This window comes from Scleropages formosus, chromosome 20 (genome assembly GCF_900964775.1).
Source record: "Scleropages formosus chromosome 20, fSclFor1.1, whole genome shotgun sequence".
Classification (NCBI taxonomy): Eukaryota; Metazoa; Chordata; class Actinopteri; order Osteoglossiformes; family Osteoglossidae; genus Scleropages; species Scleropages formosus.
The window spans coordinates 14279157-14296322 of NC_041825.1; the positions used below are offsets into that span (position 1 = coordinate 14279157).

The 17166-nt window shown below is 39.5% G+C and overlaps 1 protein-coding gene and 1 long non-coding RNA gene across 4 annotated transcripts in view; one reads left to right on the forward strand and one right to left on the reverse strand.

The window, feature by feature from the left end:
• The window catches only part of gas7b (growth arrest-specific 7b), a 69726-nt gene extending 54648 nt beyond the window's left edge, over positions 1–15078 (reverse strand). Inside the window, exons 1-2 of one of the 3 annotated variants that reach the window (XM_018762042.2) lie at positions 14811–15078; positions 1566–1617 (exon numbers count right to left, since the gene is read on the reverse strand). In XM_018762042.2, the coding sequence (XP_018617558.1) occupies positions 1566–1617; positions 14811–15010 (252 nt within the window). In that variant the 5' untranslated portion in view covers positions 15011–15078. Of the gene's footprint in view, positions 1–1565; positions 1618–6378; positions 6517–14810 lie in introns of those variants that run through there. The other 2 variants (XM_018762043.2, XM_018762044.2) reach the window with 2 other exon arrangements.
• On the forward strand, positions 14237–15141 carry LOC114909189 (uncharacterized). The gene is made up of 3 exons (XR_003797161.1): positions 14237–14592; positions 14703–14939; positions 15074–15141. It is a non-coding gene; the product is annotated as an uncharacterized LOC114909189 (long non-coding RNA).
• Positions 15142–17166: the final 2025 nt, after the last annotated feature.

Consider the following 17166-nt stretch of genomic DNA (forward strand, 5'->3'; position numbering starts at 1 on the left):
TACCATTCCCAGAATGAATGTGTCTTCTGAAGCCCTCAGGCTTCAATCCTACATTTGGTGGCCATCCCTCTCAACACCTTATCACATTAATTCTTCTGTTTTGTTTTCATCTTCACTTAAATGTCATAGTCACGATGGTATTTGAGTGCCAGTTCATAACGTGACTGTTTCAAGCTGTTCATTGCCGTCTGGATCAAAACAAACCGATCTGTTGCTATGGACTCCATCCGTGGTAACTGAACTGTTCAAAGGCCATGACTAAGAACGTCACATTACTCAAGTCATTTCACTGGTGTGCGCAGCCCTTATTATTTGGTATCACTTAATCTTTGGAGGATATGTGTTCCTCTCTCATTTCTATGAATTCACCCAAACATGGCTAACTGTAATGAAAACACAGCCATACCCTCACACGGGGCAATCGCGTTACAAGTATACAGGTGTACACACATGGGGGTTGGGGGGGAAAAAAAAAAAAAAAACTGATACAGGAATTCAGAATAGAAAAACTAGAAATCCTAAAGAAATAAGAAATAAAGAAATGAGAACAGCCAATTTCATATTACTATTAGCATGCTTTGAACAGCTCATTGATAGCCTTAACCATAATCAAAACAAGTAATAATAAACTAAATCAAAAATGAAAATTACTTGTGTTCAAAATGTTTATATGCCGAGTACCTGCATATTAGAAAATTTTAAGTGCCCAGCTGAACAAAACTGAAATTTATTCATTTAGCAGATACTTCCTTCCAAGTAAACAAACATGCGCAACAGATGAAGAACTTTACATACTGACACAGGATTATCTAAGCAGTTTGTTTTTCCTGATACCACCATTTTGCTGGTCCACGATACTCAAGTAGCTGGCCAAAGAATAGACATTCAGGGGTGGAGGAGCACAGCGCTCTTGCTGGGTGTTGTGAATGACCAAGTCCTGTATGTATTATGGTGATAATCCTTTGAGCATCTTGGACGCTTGGAGGCAGTTATTGCTTTTGCATGATGTATCAGAAAGAGGGGGGCACGGCGGCGCAGCGGGCTTGGCCTCTGCCTGCTCTCTGTTGGGTCTGGGGTTTGAGTCTCGCTTGGGGTTGCCTTGTGATGGACTGGCGTCCTGTCCTGGGTGTGTCCCCTCCCCCTCCAGCCTTACACCCTGTGTTGCCGGGTTAGGCCCCAGCTCGCCGCAACCACGCTTAGGACAAGCGGTTTCAGTCAGTATGTGTGTGCGTATCAGACAGATTTGTATTACTTCAGATCTGTTAAAATGGAGACATCCTGACCTTCTTCATGTAAGTTAGCCTGAATACTTTGTACCAATTATTACTCATAGAAACAATGATGAGCACACTATCAAAATATTCCATGCTTTGGTGACTTGATTGGAGTGATTGCTAGTGAGCAAGACCACTCCCCTTGCATACTTTTGAGAGAGATTATGCAAACAAAAGGATTCTTGGATCATTAGAGGGATTAGAGATGGTGCTGGTCCACTGAGTTACAGAGAAGCCTGGGATACGCCTGACTGATCATCCCTCTCTTGAGCTCTCCAAGCCACTACTTACGTGGGTTGTGGATGTATGGGGGCCCAGCCTGTCCTGCCTTGACCTCTCGGTCCTGCAATGAGGATTATGGAAGGGGATGGCTCTCAGTCCCTGGGACACAGTGTGCTATTACAAGTTATAAATGGAAAAGTCCTAACTGCAGTTCCCTTGTGTCTAAAAACTGCACAAAAAACTTTTGATGGTTGTTATTTATATGTTAAAGATCACATCATTTATGTAAGATACCCCCCAAACAAGGCTGAAAGTTCAAAATATAGTTGACAAAATCCAATATCAGATCTATACTAACTCTCTTTATGAGTCTATAATATAACCCCCTAGTATGTTAATGGGGGGAGGTCCTCATAAACAATCCTGCAAATATGTCTTCCTGTTGGAAATATATTAAGTGGATTTTTTAAAAAAAAAAAAAAAATCTATTGGGTCATACTAGATTTCACATGGTACCTTTGTTGAGGTAACTGTTAGCAGTGTTGTTGCTACAGACCAAACTGGATAAAGGGACCAGACATGGCATCTGTGTTTGCTTTAGGGATCACACCCTGTCAACATGTCCTCATCTTCAGGCCAGAGGTCCAACAGAGGAAGTATCTGTTTCCTATTATTCACACATATGGCACTGCCTAAATCTAGGACCAATTTTTTTACTTACCATAACAGTCATTTATTTTCAATCTGGATTTACATCATGAATTAATTTGGCATTGTCATTGGTTTCCTGTCACTTTTTCCAAATAGTTTTTTTTTTTTTTTTTTTTTTGCCTAAATGTATATTTGAAAGAAGACACATCTACACAGTTATACAGAAAAGGAATTTGGCAGTGGCTTTTAAAAGTTTCCTAATCCTCAAGTTTTCTGTATCCCGTATCCTAAACAAACTCTTGTTGCATTTACAAGCTACATGAGATCGTGTGCTTACTGAAGAAACAGGGTTCTTTGTTTTAGAGGAACAACACACATTCAATTCTTGTTTTAAATGAAAGCGAAAAAACTAAATCAGATCCATGTTCATGCCATCTCCTGCTGAGGACTCACGAAAGGGAGACGGCAACAGAAACCAATGATTTCCTTCAAATGCACAGACATACCATAATTAAGCAAATTGTGTCAGCAGTTACAATGTGTCTGTTTTATACACACACACACACACACACACACACACACACACACACGAAATCCATAACAAATGGACTATGGAGTGCAATTACATGGTAAATGAATGGGCATAGTCACATTTATTTCTTTTTCACTGTTGCTTACAAAATCTGATATATTTTAACTTTGATTGTAAATTCAAATAGGAGCTCCTCACTAACAACGGTTTTGTTGTTAAGAACAAAGAAATTTGTGTTTAAGAAAGTACAGAGAGCTGTTGCGTTAACAATAGGCAAATGAAGAAAGTTAAAGAAAAATGGAAAACTAAAAGCGAAATATGCAACATTAACATTTATTCAGCATTGTAGCCTTTGTCGGATTTGATGACAGTCACAATGATAGCTGGAAACATTATTTAAAGAAAAAAGGAATTCAGAATGTTCCTTTCCTGTTTAGATATGAAACATGTTATTAACATGAACCTTCACTGCAGTTTTCCCAGTGAATCCTAAAACTAAAATCACCAAAACAGTGACGAGTTTGATTCTGCACTCTTCTGCTCATAACTCATGTAACATTCTGTAAAATTCTATACTGTTGAATTTCAGACAGATGCAGGCATGCAAACTGCACAACCCTCAGCACTGTTCAGAGTTTTAGCAGAATCTCCAGGATTCAGACAGCAATGAAGTGAACACCTTATTGACCATGCAGCATGAAATCTGAACCTAATTATTAGACTTTAATAAAAATTTCAAAAAGGGTGAATTTAAAAAAAAAAAAAAACCTTCTTGGATGCAGATGAAGTTTCTAAAGACATGTCTTAACAGTAGTTCATTATTTCAAGCAGTTTAAAGAACAGTTAACACATTTTTCAGAACCGCTTGTCCCATACGGGGTCACGGGGGGGTCACATACACAGTTAAATATGTGTAAACAAAATGTGGTTTATCTGTATTATTTTGATGTGAATGGAAGTTAAAAAGTTGTTGCAGTGCCAATATCACCAAGTGAGCTCAGTTGAAACAATGCTGTCTGTTCATTTTGTTATGATTGTAAGACAGTATGCAACATTAACATTTGATCATCATTGTAGCCTTTATCAGATTTGATGACAGCTACTGACAGCTGATGGGAATGTAGTTTATTGAAAACTAACCACAGTTGTGGGTGTGGACATGGGTTTGAATCCGGATAAGTCTACAATGAGGAGCTTATGTCATTTCCGTGTATTTAGTAGCTGCCTCCCGTAGTCCACAGATGTGTTTCAGGAGAACTAGAGAAACTGTACTGCCTGAGTGACAATATTGTATTGTTCTGCTGTATAGATGGGTGGATGACTGTTAGAAGCTTAGTACAGTGTATCTAACACTCCAAGTCACCTCAGACAAGGGTGCCTGCTAAATACTACATAATAATCACTGTGTCTCACTTTGGAGAAAAAGCTGGTAAATATAGTAAATGCATTTACTGAAGTGTAAAGTGGACTACAATGTAGTGGAAGATCTCAAAGACTAATCCAAAACAAGTCTGATTCATTAAAAACAGCTATGCTGCAATTAAATATTTCTTCTTTCACAGTGAATGAGACACTCAAGAGCTAAACAGGGAGACCCTGGAAGAATATAACCTTTTTTTCCCCCACACTGTTTCCAATATAAAGATTCATTACATTTTAATAACAGACTGGGGCCTTTTTCCCAAAGCACTGCAACATTACTGTAATTTCAACAGGAAGCCAATGGATCTGCAATGAGTGACTTTGAAAAGCTACAGAGAGAAAGGAACCCCTTACTACTGGAAGCTGCTTTGGCTGAAAAGCATTTCAAAAAACAAAAGTGCAATTTGTCTTTGTGTTCTAGTTCTGCTTTTGCTTCCTCATAACCTAAAGTTTCAGTTTATGTGTATCATAAATAAGTTGTAACTTTAACATGTGTTTGCAATGTTGTTTTTCAAGCTACTACACTTTGACTACAGGGCACGCTTTGTATTACAAAAATAGAATAATGATGATGATAATTGCATGAAAAAGACAATGGAGTCTGCAGCTGTCTGTCAGTGAATATCAGCAAAAACTGTAAAGCAAAACTACAAATAAAACCAGTGCAGAACTACCTATAAGGCAGTGGCTTAACAACTTGTCAGGTGTTGGAGAGACCAAAAAATAATCTCAATACTGCTCAACAGAATTATACACAAACACTGGGAGGACAAGTAAAGGTTTGCTAAATAACTAAGGGTGCTGACTTCCCCATGGTAACCCTATGAGTTAAGGTAAAAGTGGCATCTATCCAAAATATGGTAAGTTACACTAACTAAACCGAAGCACTGTAGCCATCAGACTGACGGATTTCATTTAACAAAACAGACAGCATTTAAAAAGAAATCAGAAAGAGAAACCAAATAAAATTAGTTTTACATATATTACAAATGTTTTGAGATAGGCAATACTGTGCTATTGATTTTATGCTAAAATATGTTTATTTAAGGTACAAGACTGAACAAGAAAAACCTTAGCTGACACATAGCCTCAACAGAAACACCAAGACAGAGAATATTAATTTCTTGTCTAAAAAAAAAAAAGGTAAAACAATGAAAAATGTCACATCACATGCGGCAGAGAACACCAGTTTGTAACAATTACACTGTTCAGATAAACACACTGAACCTTAAGTGAAAAAAAAAGTTAAAAATACAGCAGAACTGAGAGAATTATCAAGAGCACTAAAGACTGAGATGTATGTATATCACACACACACGGTTGTTATTTTTATTATGCAAACACTGTATCCAAGCAAGGTGCAACATGTGTTCGTTGCTCAGCTCCTTCCTTCCTGTGCAGCAGAACATCAGATACATTTCGTTCTCATTTCTCCTCTGGTTCGTTTTGAAATCATTTCATGCATTGCTTTTCCAGTGTGTTAGTGTCATACTTTGTCTTTCTTCCTTAATATTATATCTAGAAGTTATGGAATAAAATTTTCCCCAAAACATAAAAAATGACAACTGCAGACAGAAAACCGCTTTAGGCATTAACTTGGAGGATATTAATTTTTTGAAAAAAGTGGGTACATTTGCCTCATTCTGTTAACTGAAACACTATTTAAGTTAAATTGCCACAAGTAGTTTTGGGAAGCAGCAATTCTCCATCCATCAATGGATCATTAACAAATAATCTTTTATTCTTTTTATATGTGTATGTATAAGCCACTTCATAATGACTGAGTGACAAATGATTTAATTTTTGTCTATAATCATCTTCAAAACATACTCAAGCCAGAGAGACACCACTGAAGCCAGCTCTTCCCAAAATTCTTATTTTATAATGTATTTCTGAAAGTTTTGGAAGCTATTTAACTCAATAAATCCCACCCCTGTCTCATGACCAGATCAGGTTCTCCAAACTTCCCTGCCATTAAAACATACTGACTACTGAACATTTAGCTCTCTTTTGCATTAAGGGAATAAAAGCAGCAGGTACTGTAATGGTTAGAGCTGCTGCCTTGCAATCAAAGGAACCAGGTATAAAACACACGTTCTGCTACAATAGCCCAGAGCAAGGTATTCATTCTAAATTGTTCAATTAAAAGGAATTGACTGTAAATTATAAGTAAAGCACTCTATGTAGCTTAACACTGTAAGTCACTTTGGTATAAGTGTCAGTTAAATGAATGAATAACTGAAAGAGTAAACGAGAAGATTAAAGTAGGTTACTCACCATAGTGTGAAGCAATGCCAATCCGAAATGTGCCTACAACGGCCTACAGCTTTCACAGGAGAGTGGGAATATCGAGATGAAATTGCCAAGCCTCTGCGATCTCAGCATCACAGACAAGGCTCTTCACAGTAAAAAATGCAGGGAGCCGGAAACATTTGTCACATATATGGGAAATAATTGCTACCAAAAAGGGCCAAAATCCCAAGGTCAAGTCTGAAGGCCACAGAAAGAATGAGACTATTGATCTCTCAACCCACGATGGTTTCTTCCATTTCTTTTTTCTTTAATTCAGTCTGCTGAAAAACAACCTCAGAAAAGCACCAATGCCTCTTTCTAACTTTCTCCCTCTTGCTCTCTCACACACTCCCTATTTATTTTGAAGTTTAGCAATTCCTGTTTTGTTTCTCCAGATGTTTGGGTCTGTAGCCACATTCCCACATTTTTTAAAGCCCTCTGTCAGATGGAGCAACACACAATGGCAGACACTTAGAACTCAAAAGGACACTTTTAAAGGCAACAAGGCCTGTTTTGTGCAGCCCCAGGCCCCTCCACTTTGGCTTAGTTAATTTCATTGACTGTATCTGCCTTCCATCCTCTCTGAAGTGTCACTAGCTGCTTTCTCTTTCAGACCGAAGGACATCAAAGAGTCTTCTGGGGATCTTTGGGCCTGGGTGAATTTGCACTGAAGACTGTGAGCTTCCAGGCCAAAGACTGAATGGGTACTACACACAGGAACTACAGGCATCTAAACAATGGTCCTAGTTAACTCATGCTTGCTTCAGCATGCCAGTTTGAATGACTATTTAGCTGTACTTCAGATTTCCAGGTAAACATAGGAATAATAATTTAGTTAATATCAGTTTACTCAACAACTGAAGCAGAATGCAAAAAAATGGATCTGTTACGTACTGGACTGGAACGGGGGATTGGGTTCTTTTCCCCATTTTCACTAACCCATGTCCAGAGCAGGACATCAGTTGTCCAGAGCCTATCTAGAAAGCATAGGGCATGGGGCAAGGTACATTATAGACAGGACACCTTCCATCATGTCTCACTCATACACAAAGACAGACACTCACACGTACACACCTTACAGGCATTTCAGAGTCACCAATTCACCTTAAATCCATGTCTTGACTGTGGGAAGAAACAAGATCACCCAAACAAAACCCACGTGAACACAAACAGAACACGCAGACTCCACAAAGACTGAGCAAGATCCGAACCCACACAAAAAGAAAAAAGAAAGAAAGGCCTGTTGTAAAGATAATCAGTATCAGTGAGTAGTATATGCTAATGCTCACCAGCAGAAACATCTTTTTCCAGTTTTGAATCTTGTACAATTTTCCCAGTCTGAGGTTTGTCATTCAACAATGCATGGAATGTGAATCTGCTCTACCTGTGTTTGTGTTCTGTGGAAGCATATTACAATGTGAAATCTGCCAGCAATTTACACTTTGTAATTATAAAAACAAACAAGGAAAAAAATGCTAAGCACTGAAGGGCGACAAGGAACAACTTGGGGAGACACCCAACTTCTGGGGCTCTCCCATCAGCCAATGTTGTTGAAAAAAGTTTCTGTGTGTCTGAGTATACTTCTTCCAAGGTCTCCTACGGCTGAGCGGAAAACAGGAAAATTTCTTCCACATCAGCTACCGGTCTTTTATTTCAATTTCTATGTGTCACTTTGTCAGGGAGGGTTGGCTACAGTTCTGGAGATTGTCGGACTTGAGAAAAGTCATTAGGAGATGTAATGGCAATTGAAATAGTTTTGTACATGAAGTAAAAGAGTGAAGCCACTCAATCAAACAAACCATTCACATGGTGAAATGTAGCCACAAGTACAAGCACTGTATTGTACTACTGAACTGTGGCCTTGCAAGCAAGGGTGTGCTATCTTGGCAACCATCATTTTCTCAGCTCAACAAAAGCAGCGAGCAACAAAGATTCTCATGTAAAACCCAAGGTCTTCTAATTTTGGATTTTACTTAACGTGACTTCTGGTTTTTTCTCCTTCCTTAATGCTGTACAGCTCAGCAACTTTCTTGACATGGAAATACTTTTTTCTCCACACAGACACATCAAGCAAGACACAGTGCACATTGTCACTGTATTCTTCCAAACCCACAAATGACCTTGGACATACTCCAAAATGGCTTAAAGTGAAACCATCCCTCACTCTCAATTACTGTCAAAAAAGTACGAGGTGCTTACGATGCCGGGGATAAAACACAAATTTCTGAAATTCCTTTCAACATCACAGTGTATGTGAAATGTATGACAAGTAATTGTGTATACTTTTATTGCATGTGTGTATACTTTTAGGAAGAATTAAAAATCCGTGACTATTTGTTCTCACAAAGCTGGCTAGAAGTAAAATCAGGGAGATATGAAAGTGTTGATTATGCCTGACACGAGAATCATCCGAAATTGTACATCTATATGCCAGCCTCCTTTGATTGCATGGTTTCCTCTAGGAAATAAAACTTTTCCACCTGCAATGCTTTTTGAAATACTCTGAGGCCACAATTGAAGGCTTGCAAACTGTAACTTGCTGAAGATAATTTAGTTATAACAACTACATTAATTCAAGGTATCTTTCATAACTGATTTTTCATCACTTACAGTATAGATGCAGAGCTCATAGCTGTATCGGAGGTATGGGAGTGCCCCCTCAGTGTTCAAGGATGCACAAAATATCTTCCCAGTATTTGTATGTAACTCCACTGAGTTCTACTGGTAATAGTTTTTGGTCCCATATATGAAAAGTGTTATGCCTCTGGGGTCCTGCTATCTGGTGGGTCTGGGGCTCGAGTCCCGCTTGGGGTGCCTTGCGGCGGACTGGCATCCTGTCCTGGGTGTGTCCCCTCCCCCTCCGGCCTTACGCCATGTGTTGCCGGGTAGGCTCTGGCTCCCCGTGACCCCGTATGGGACAAGCGGTTCAGAAAAAGTGTGTGTGTGTGTGTGTGTGTGTGTGTGTGTGTGTGTGTGTGTGTGTGTGTGTGTGTGTGTTATGCCTCTGACAGAGATTACTTACATCTGAAACAAACATGTGCACATGTATGTATATCTGACAGGTGTGTCAGCTATGTCATCTATATATGGTTGGTCACTTTCGAACTCAAAAAAAAAGTGGAAGTTATCTTTCTAAATATGAAATTACACAGTTCCCCATAAGACGATCTAAATGCTGCCTACATCATTTGTTTTTTTTAAAGTGTTGAACCATAATTGAACATTTGAACGTGCCTTGCTAAGCACCCTGAGCATTTTAGTTAAAGGCCAAAATGTTGGTGGAATCACTGGTGGCCCAGAAGACTGGGGTTTGAATGTTGCCATCTCTACAGTTTGTTAACAGAAGAACAAGATAAGTAACAAATATGCTCTTATCTGGACAAGTGGTACTGGCCACAATGAGGCTAAGAGGAAAAAGGGCACGGTAATAGTATCAGCCTCCCTGAAACACACCCAAATGGAAAACTACACCAAGCCCAGGTATGTCAAGTATTACTGATATTTGAGTGGATCTTTTTCAAAATCTAGCAGCTTTGGCCGCTTGCATGGCACACTTCACAGAACTGAAAACATGATGTGACTGAGTCAGCAAATTGTATGAATGTAGTATCCTGGCAACACACAAAATATTAAATAACTGGGACCATGAGAGCTGTCTTACAAAGAAAATGAGTTGTGATGGAGCTGCTTGATACAGCAAACAGGCACAAAGACACACAGGTGTAACCAGGGACTCTGGGTAAACAGCCAGACTCTTGAAAGAAATGTTGCTTATGACTTAACAAAGCCCAAAAACACTCAGGCTCAACACAGACGACTTTGGAAAAGCTGGTCAAACGTAAACCGGATACAACAATTTATACAACTTGTGGCATTTCGAAGGGCAAAGGAGCGAATTAAATACCTGTATGTAATATCAAAAGAGAACTATTCAATATATGATACACAACAGAAATTACCAGATGAAACATTTTGCCAGTAGATCCCTCTAAACAAAATGTGAATTGTGACAAGTGACAAGTTTATGAGTTCCCCCTAACATCAAGTAAGGGAACTTCCTATCAAAATAGTTTGTTATTTAGTTGAATAATGCTATGAAGCTCCCAATGCCTGCTTTGCAGAACATGAACCATAAAGTGATCTCCTGCTTACAGTCCTTTACCAATGTCCTAATATCAACATTTAAATATATTAAACAGCTTGAAAAAAAAAATATATTTCTTCACTTTTAAAAAAAAATGTATAGAACTGAACAATTTGTACCTGTTTGTTTGAAATACAGAGGCACAGATTTTCTCAAGAGGTGGAAGTCATACAATGGTATCCCAAAAGCCAATGCTAAACCACTCTGCATCAGCAAAGACATAAAAATCCTCCAAGTTTCAGAAAATATTTCATAGCTGCGTAGGCTACCAAGGGGAAGCATTAAAATTTGTCACAATGTTTTGCCCCACTGTCTACAACAGGATGTGAGCTGAACGTGCAAAAACTAAGCTGCTTGTGGGCACCCATGATGACAGTTCGATCACACATTTTCTGTTTACACATATCTTTGGCCGGTATGTTTCTAACTGCATTTTACGCCACATGTACCATTCTCAGAGCACACACAATTGTTTGTTGTTTCAAGACACATACCATGAAAGATTAACATCCTAAGTCCACTGAATACTTGACCATTTGGAACATAATACTTCCATGTGACAAGTCTGTTTTCCGTTGAGTATACAAGATCTGGTAGACATTTTGAAAAAGTCTCAGACATGCTTACTTTCCTTCCTGAAAACAAGTCCACCCGAAATTAAATATAGCAATCCTCACTTATTTCAGGTGTTCTTATGCATAGCTGTGTATAAATGCACTTTCTATGAATTTGTAATGTGCTGTCTTATACTTAACGGGTTATGGCTCATGCTTTCGTGTTGGAAAATGATGCAGCCAGGGATATCACTCTTTTAGCCTAAAGAAAACACAGTAAGTCTTGGGTTTGATAGTTGGGCCACGAAAAGAACACACTGCTGATGAATTCCAGCTAAAACTAAATGTGTCCAGTACTCTTTGTTGACCTGACACAGAATTACTTCAAAAATTTCATTTCACCTTGAAATCACACATGATCAGTGTCAACTTAGCTGCTGGTGAACAAGTGCTGACAATAATCAGCAACTCAAACAAGGATTTGAGGAGTACCAACACTCACTCAGCTCTGCATTACTAATGTCTGTTAGCCATTTTAATGTACCTGATGCACAATAGTAATATGTGAGAAAATTCCATCATTGAACATTAACAGCTGGCCAGATTCCACCTTGCCCTCTGATGGACTGGAATTCTGTCTGCAATATGCTGTGCCTCATAGTCTCTGGACCACTATGACCCTGCACTGGACAAGGTGTTATTGATAATGGGTGGATCAATTCCACCATATTTTTACATATACATGAATTAATTGACAAAACTCAAGTTTTGTCAAACCTCATATCAAACCGTAACGACCTGCACTTAGAAAATGGTAACAGGCATGTGGGAACCAACAAAACTTCTGTCATGTAAGAATTACCAGTGTCATTAAGCAGATTATGCCAGTAAATCATTTTCCTTGAATCATCAAGCAATTTGCCTGACGGTAGTGGGTATCGGCTGGTTCCCACATGCACTTCTGTAAACAACATGGATAAAGACAGCCAGCCGACATTCGACATTTCCCAAATATTTTAAGATGAACCAAAACACATAATTATTCTAAGCTGGAAGGAACAGCTCTGCTCTTGTTCTGGAATATCTGACGATGGAAAATAGTGTCACACAGAACCTGAATTGGTTTTGCCAAGAACACACTGTTTTTGAAATATAACTTGGACTAAAAGTCTCGAACCAAAAAAAAAAAAAAAAAAAAAAAGATGTGTTTACTCTTACTTATTGCACTTTGAAAGAAATCATTGAATAAATTTAGAATTAAAAAAACCTTCCAAAATTCAAGTTTGAAGACACATTACACTATACACATAATTTAAAAAATTCTTCATCTTTCTTTATTTCATATTCATAAAACACTTTTACTAAATTGTAATCCTGCACTGTAAAACTCACAGCACGTTAGCATGAAGGCAATATAAACTGTACTGCAGCTTACTACTTAACGTTGCCCTAATTAAACTTCAGGGAAACATAGCTTGCACCCAGTCAAGCTCACAATTACTGATAGCAATCAGTATGTTTTTACTGTAAGTAAATCTAAGGTCAAAGTAATAATGTGAATAATAACAAGGCAGCTGGTACTGTAGAGCCCCTGCCTTTGGACCCAGAGGTTGCAGTTTGAGCCTCACCTCCAGCTGTAGTACAACTTGAGCAAGATACGTAACCTAAATTACCCAGCTGTATAAATGGGTAAACAATTGTAAATACCTTAACACTGTAAGTTGCTTTTGGAGAAAAGCATCAGCTAAATGAATACATATACCTCAAAGCATAGTTTCAGTAAACAGAACAAATTTATAATTTGCCAAAGACAGCAGTGCTCATGGACCTTCAATGGACCTTCCAGAAGCTTCCCTGTGCTTAAATGTAAGACTAACAAGCTGCTTCACAAAAAGTTGAAAAAATGGTGCAATGAGTAATTTGAGATCCAAGCCATTTGAGCAATTCAGCTCGACGAGGCTTTTATTTCCCAGAGCACAGTTTTCAGTCGATCCTGGGGTCATGCAGCAGACCCTTTCCAGCCTGGGTTCACACAGATTTTCTTAATCCCATTCACCTGAAAGTATTTTACTAAATCAACTAACTCTCCATATGTTCTCCCAAAATGGGAAGGAAGCAACCAGTTGTCCTCTTGCTGATCTTTGACACAAAGTGGTAAAAGGTGATTTGACAAAGGTCTTACTGATGTGTTATATATCACATTTCTAGCCTATTGCATAGAATGGTTCCACAACTTCACTACAATGTACCAACACCTGACTATTGATAACTTAACCCAAACCTTAGGTGAAAAGCTCTCAAATTCAGAGCAAGGTTTTGATCGCAGCCCCTAGACACTTTCACTCAAACCTTATAGTGATACACTTACAATATCTTGATAACTACACCACTTTACTATTACAGAAAATTGTCAGTCTCTTTCTCCAACAATAAATGTTACAGATTTCTATGTTATTTTTATTGTTTGGTTTAAGGCTTCTTCGAATTTAGAAAGACTTGACAAATTAGGTCCCACCGTGCAGAAGAATACACAGACAAGTAGCTATTATATGGCCTGTGGGAAGCGTCTATAATGCTGACATCTCCACCTGAACTCAACGCGACAAGTACACTCATTTCTTTATCCAGAGATCTGCGGCCCAGAAAGCTTAAGAAAATACGGAAACAGACCGCAAATCTAAATCGTGCCTTCTCACCTTGAGGGACAACACTGTCATACAGCAGACACTACCACAGCCTGTAGTGCCCTTGACCAAGAAGAGTACTTAATGGATACTAAACTGATACAGTAGCAGAACCTCATTGTGATAAAGGATAAACCATTGCATACATGAACATGTTGGGTGTGTGTGGGGCAAATCATCATGTATTCCAGTTCAGACAGCCGAAAGCGGGCTTTCAGTCCTTATTTTATAACTTAAGACTTTATTCTTGGAATTCGCAAACAACAAAGTCACCTAGGCTCAGTACGTGGTTTAATTTTAAACAACCAGACAAATGAGTGCTGACGACGGCCGTTGCTGTTTGCTGTGTTTACCAGCAGCAGCAGCAGCATCGCGTCGACATGGCATCGCCATGGCAGCTGGCACAGAAACACGACATGATGATGTTCAAAGGAAAGGCGGAAGTTTCCGCAACGGAGGAGTTTCCTCAGAACTGTCCGGCTCTCGCGCGCGGGCGTTTCTACGTCGTTTACCGAAAAGTGGTCCGAACAACAGTGTCAGTGAGTAATATGCAGTGACCCTGCTGGTCGCTGTGCGAACTTCGGAAAAACTATGAAAAAACGCTGTCCAGTCAGCAACATTCCTCGCGTGTTTTAAAAGTACATAGCGTGGAAACAGTTTGAGAATTTCACGACGTTCATTTCTGACCTGTCTGTGTGTTGTGTGGGGCACTGGCTGTGTGTCATTCTGTTTTGGCTTCTTACTGAACTGAATGAATGCAAACATCTGTTGCAGCCATAAGGCTTAGGTGTGGCGCTGCCCTCGATCTGTGTTTTAAGTAAGTGCCTTTGCTTGAGATGCAAATAATATATACGACAGTAGAGATAAAATACTTTTATACACATGATCAATAACTGTGCTGTCACTTCTTTCTAACGCGGTTTACAGTTTTCGGACAGGTCTCAACTTCAACACCTGCTGCTGCTGCATCGTGCATGCGCAAGCGAAGCGAGCGCGAGCCCGGCGTATACGACGTACAGCAGCAGGGATCCTCACCTCGAGCAGCTGTACGTAGCTGGAGGGGAACCAGCCGGTGATGCCGTCCTTCTCACCCTGCCACCAGCCCCCGGAGAGCGGCTGAAGGACCCGGATGAGCTCCCCAGCCTCGAAGCGCAGTCCCTCCTGGTGCTGCTCTCCGCTGAACGCGTACAAGCTCCTGCAGTAGGACGCGGACATCGCGCCGGCAGCACATGCATACGAGCGTAGCGCTCTCTAAAAGTGATTCCCTTCCCCGTCCCTTTCTTCTCCTTTTTGTTAAGAAATGCTGCTGTCCAGGGTCGTCCTCCTGTGGTCGGATGCGGCGGAGGCAACGTGTGGAAGCGCACCCGGACCTCCTGAAAGGCAGTCCAAGAGATTCCTGTAGATCCCACACTTCCAGAGTCCTGCCTCCTGCCACAGCAGATCTCTCTCTCTCTCTGTGTGTGTGTGGGTCTCAGGCTTTTTCTGTCTCTCTTTTTCTTTCTGTCTCTGCTCCTTTCACTCTCAGTCTGATTCTCTTTCTATCCGTGTGTCTCTGGTCCTCTTTCTCTGTCTCTTCACCAGTCACCCTGCCTCCGATCCTCATCTGCTTCATGGAGGAAGGAAGTGTGATCTCATCATTCCACAGTTGTGTCTCTTCAACATCCAATCTTCATTAAAAATACATAAATACAAATCCCTACACTTCTCATAATCATTATGATAATGCTGGCTTTTGGTGCTATCTGCCCTCCTTTCTGACAATTTTTGCACAAACTGAGAATTTCTAAGCTCCAGTGAATGCTGAGTTACTTAGTTTGGGTGTTACTAATGAATCAAGGGTACATCTTTGGACCCTTGAATACTTGACTGAAGTTCATTCCACAGTCAGTGTGCACCTCAGCCTGTGGAGTGTGTGACTAAGTTTGTGACACTGGTACTGTACTGCAAATGTAATACTTTCTTTGTTTTGTACACCTGAAACTTAAAGGCTAAACATCTGTGCATTATAAGGCTGGTTTCAATCACTTTACACTCTTGACTATCTTCAACATTTAATTCATGTCATAATCATAACTAATAACAATACAAATTGTGTATGGCTGTATAGATATTTAAGCAGTGCAAGTGAAAATGAACCCATTATTTTCTGTTTTCCATTGTGATATTCAGCTCAGATGTATTTCCAGATTTACTAAGATATCTATGGAATATAATTAAGTATAATGGTAAGAGGTTAACTATAATGGTTTCTTCTCAAATGGTACAGAGGCTAGTTAATTTAGTAGTGGGAGCCATGCCATTAATGGCTCTAATACATTACATTAATATTATTTGATATAATGCATTTCTTTGTTGACATATACTGTATAATAACGATATATATCAGAGTTAAAATTGTATACGGAGTGCTAGAATGAGAGTGAATAAGCACATAAAATCAGTGTTAATGTGAGAATTGAATTATACTGTGTAAAGTTTCCCCCTAGTGTCTCAGCATGAAACAGTATGCAGTAATGCAGTAAGCATAGCTGCCTTGGTAACTGCACTTCATACTGTCTCTTCAGCATCTGTGGTCACTTGCATAGAAATAAGGTGTAAAACACATATTGTAAAAGTAATTAATATCATGCAGGAGCGCTCAATTTGGGGCATGTATCTGTGGCCTGGCTAAAACTCTATGGTGTCGGCAGCTCTCCTGTGACGGTCTCACGGCCCCAGTTGCTGGTGTCATGGGCACAAAGTCACTGGCTTTATTGTTTGCTTCGCTGCTGGATGTCTCCGCACCAAAGGGCCAGCTATTCCCTCTGCTGGATCACTCTGGATGGATGCTCTTTTACCAAGGTTCACATGCCCAGCAAGTTAATGAACCCTGATACTTACCTTACTTCACAAACTGTGCAAAGTATGTAGCTAAAGACCAATTGACAAGGATTTCCTTTCTTCTTCAAAGAACTGGTAGAAGTGTCTGGCTCATCTCCGCACCATTCGTTTCCTGTGTCTTTAAGCCATTACAATAGTTTGCCATAAAAAATACAATTGTACCTAAAAAGGACAAGACTTTATGTAAAATTATACATATTAATGGATTATTCGGATTATTTACTCATACAAAGGATCAGTTAATCTATACAGTGCCTGATCTGGCCTGTTAATTTATCTGTGCAGCATGTTTATGGATTGTATAGAATAGTTCACCAGAATTAGGAATGGATATTATATCAAGAGATATAACCAAAAAGATTTTCCATATAGGAGGACAAGAGCTTTTCTGTTGAAGAACTGTCACTACATTCAATACAACAGTGTCATCCTGTTCAAGTTAAAACACATTTAATCTAAAAGGCATCAGTTTTTGGGTTAGTCAAGGGACAGTGAGTTGGATGTATAGTAA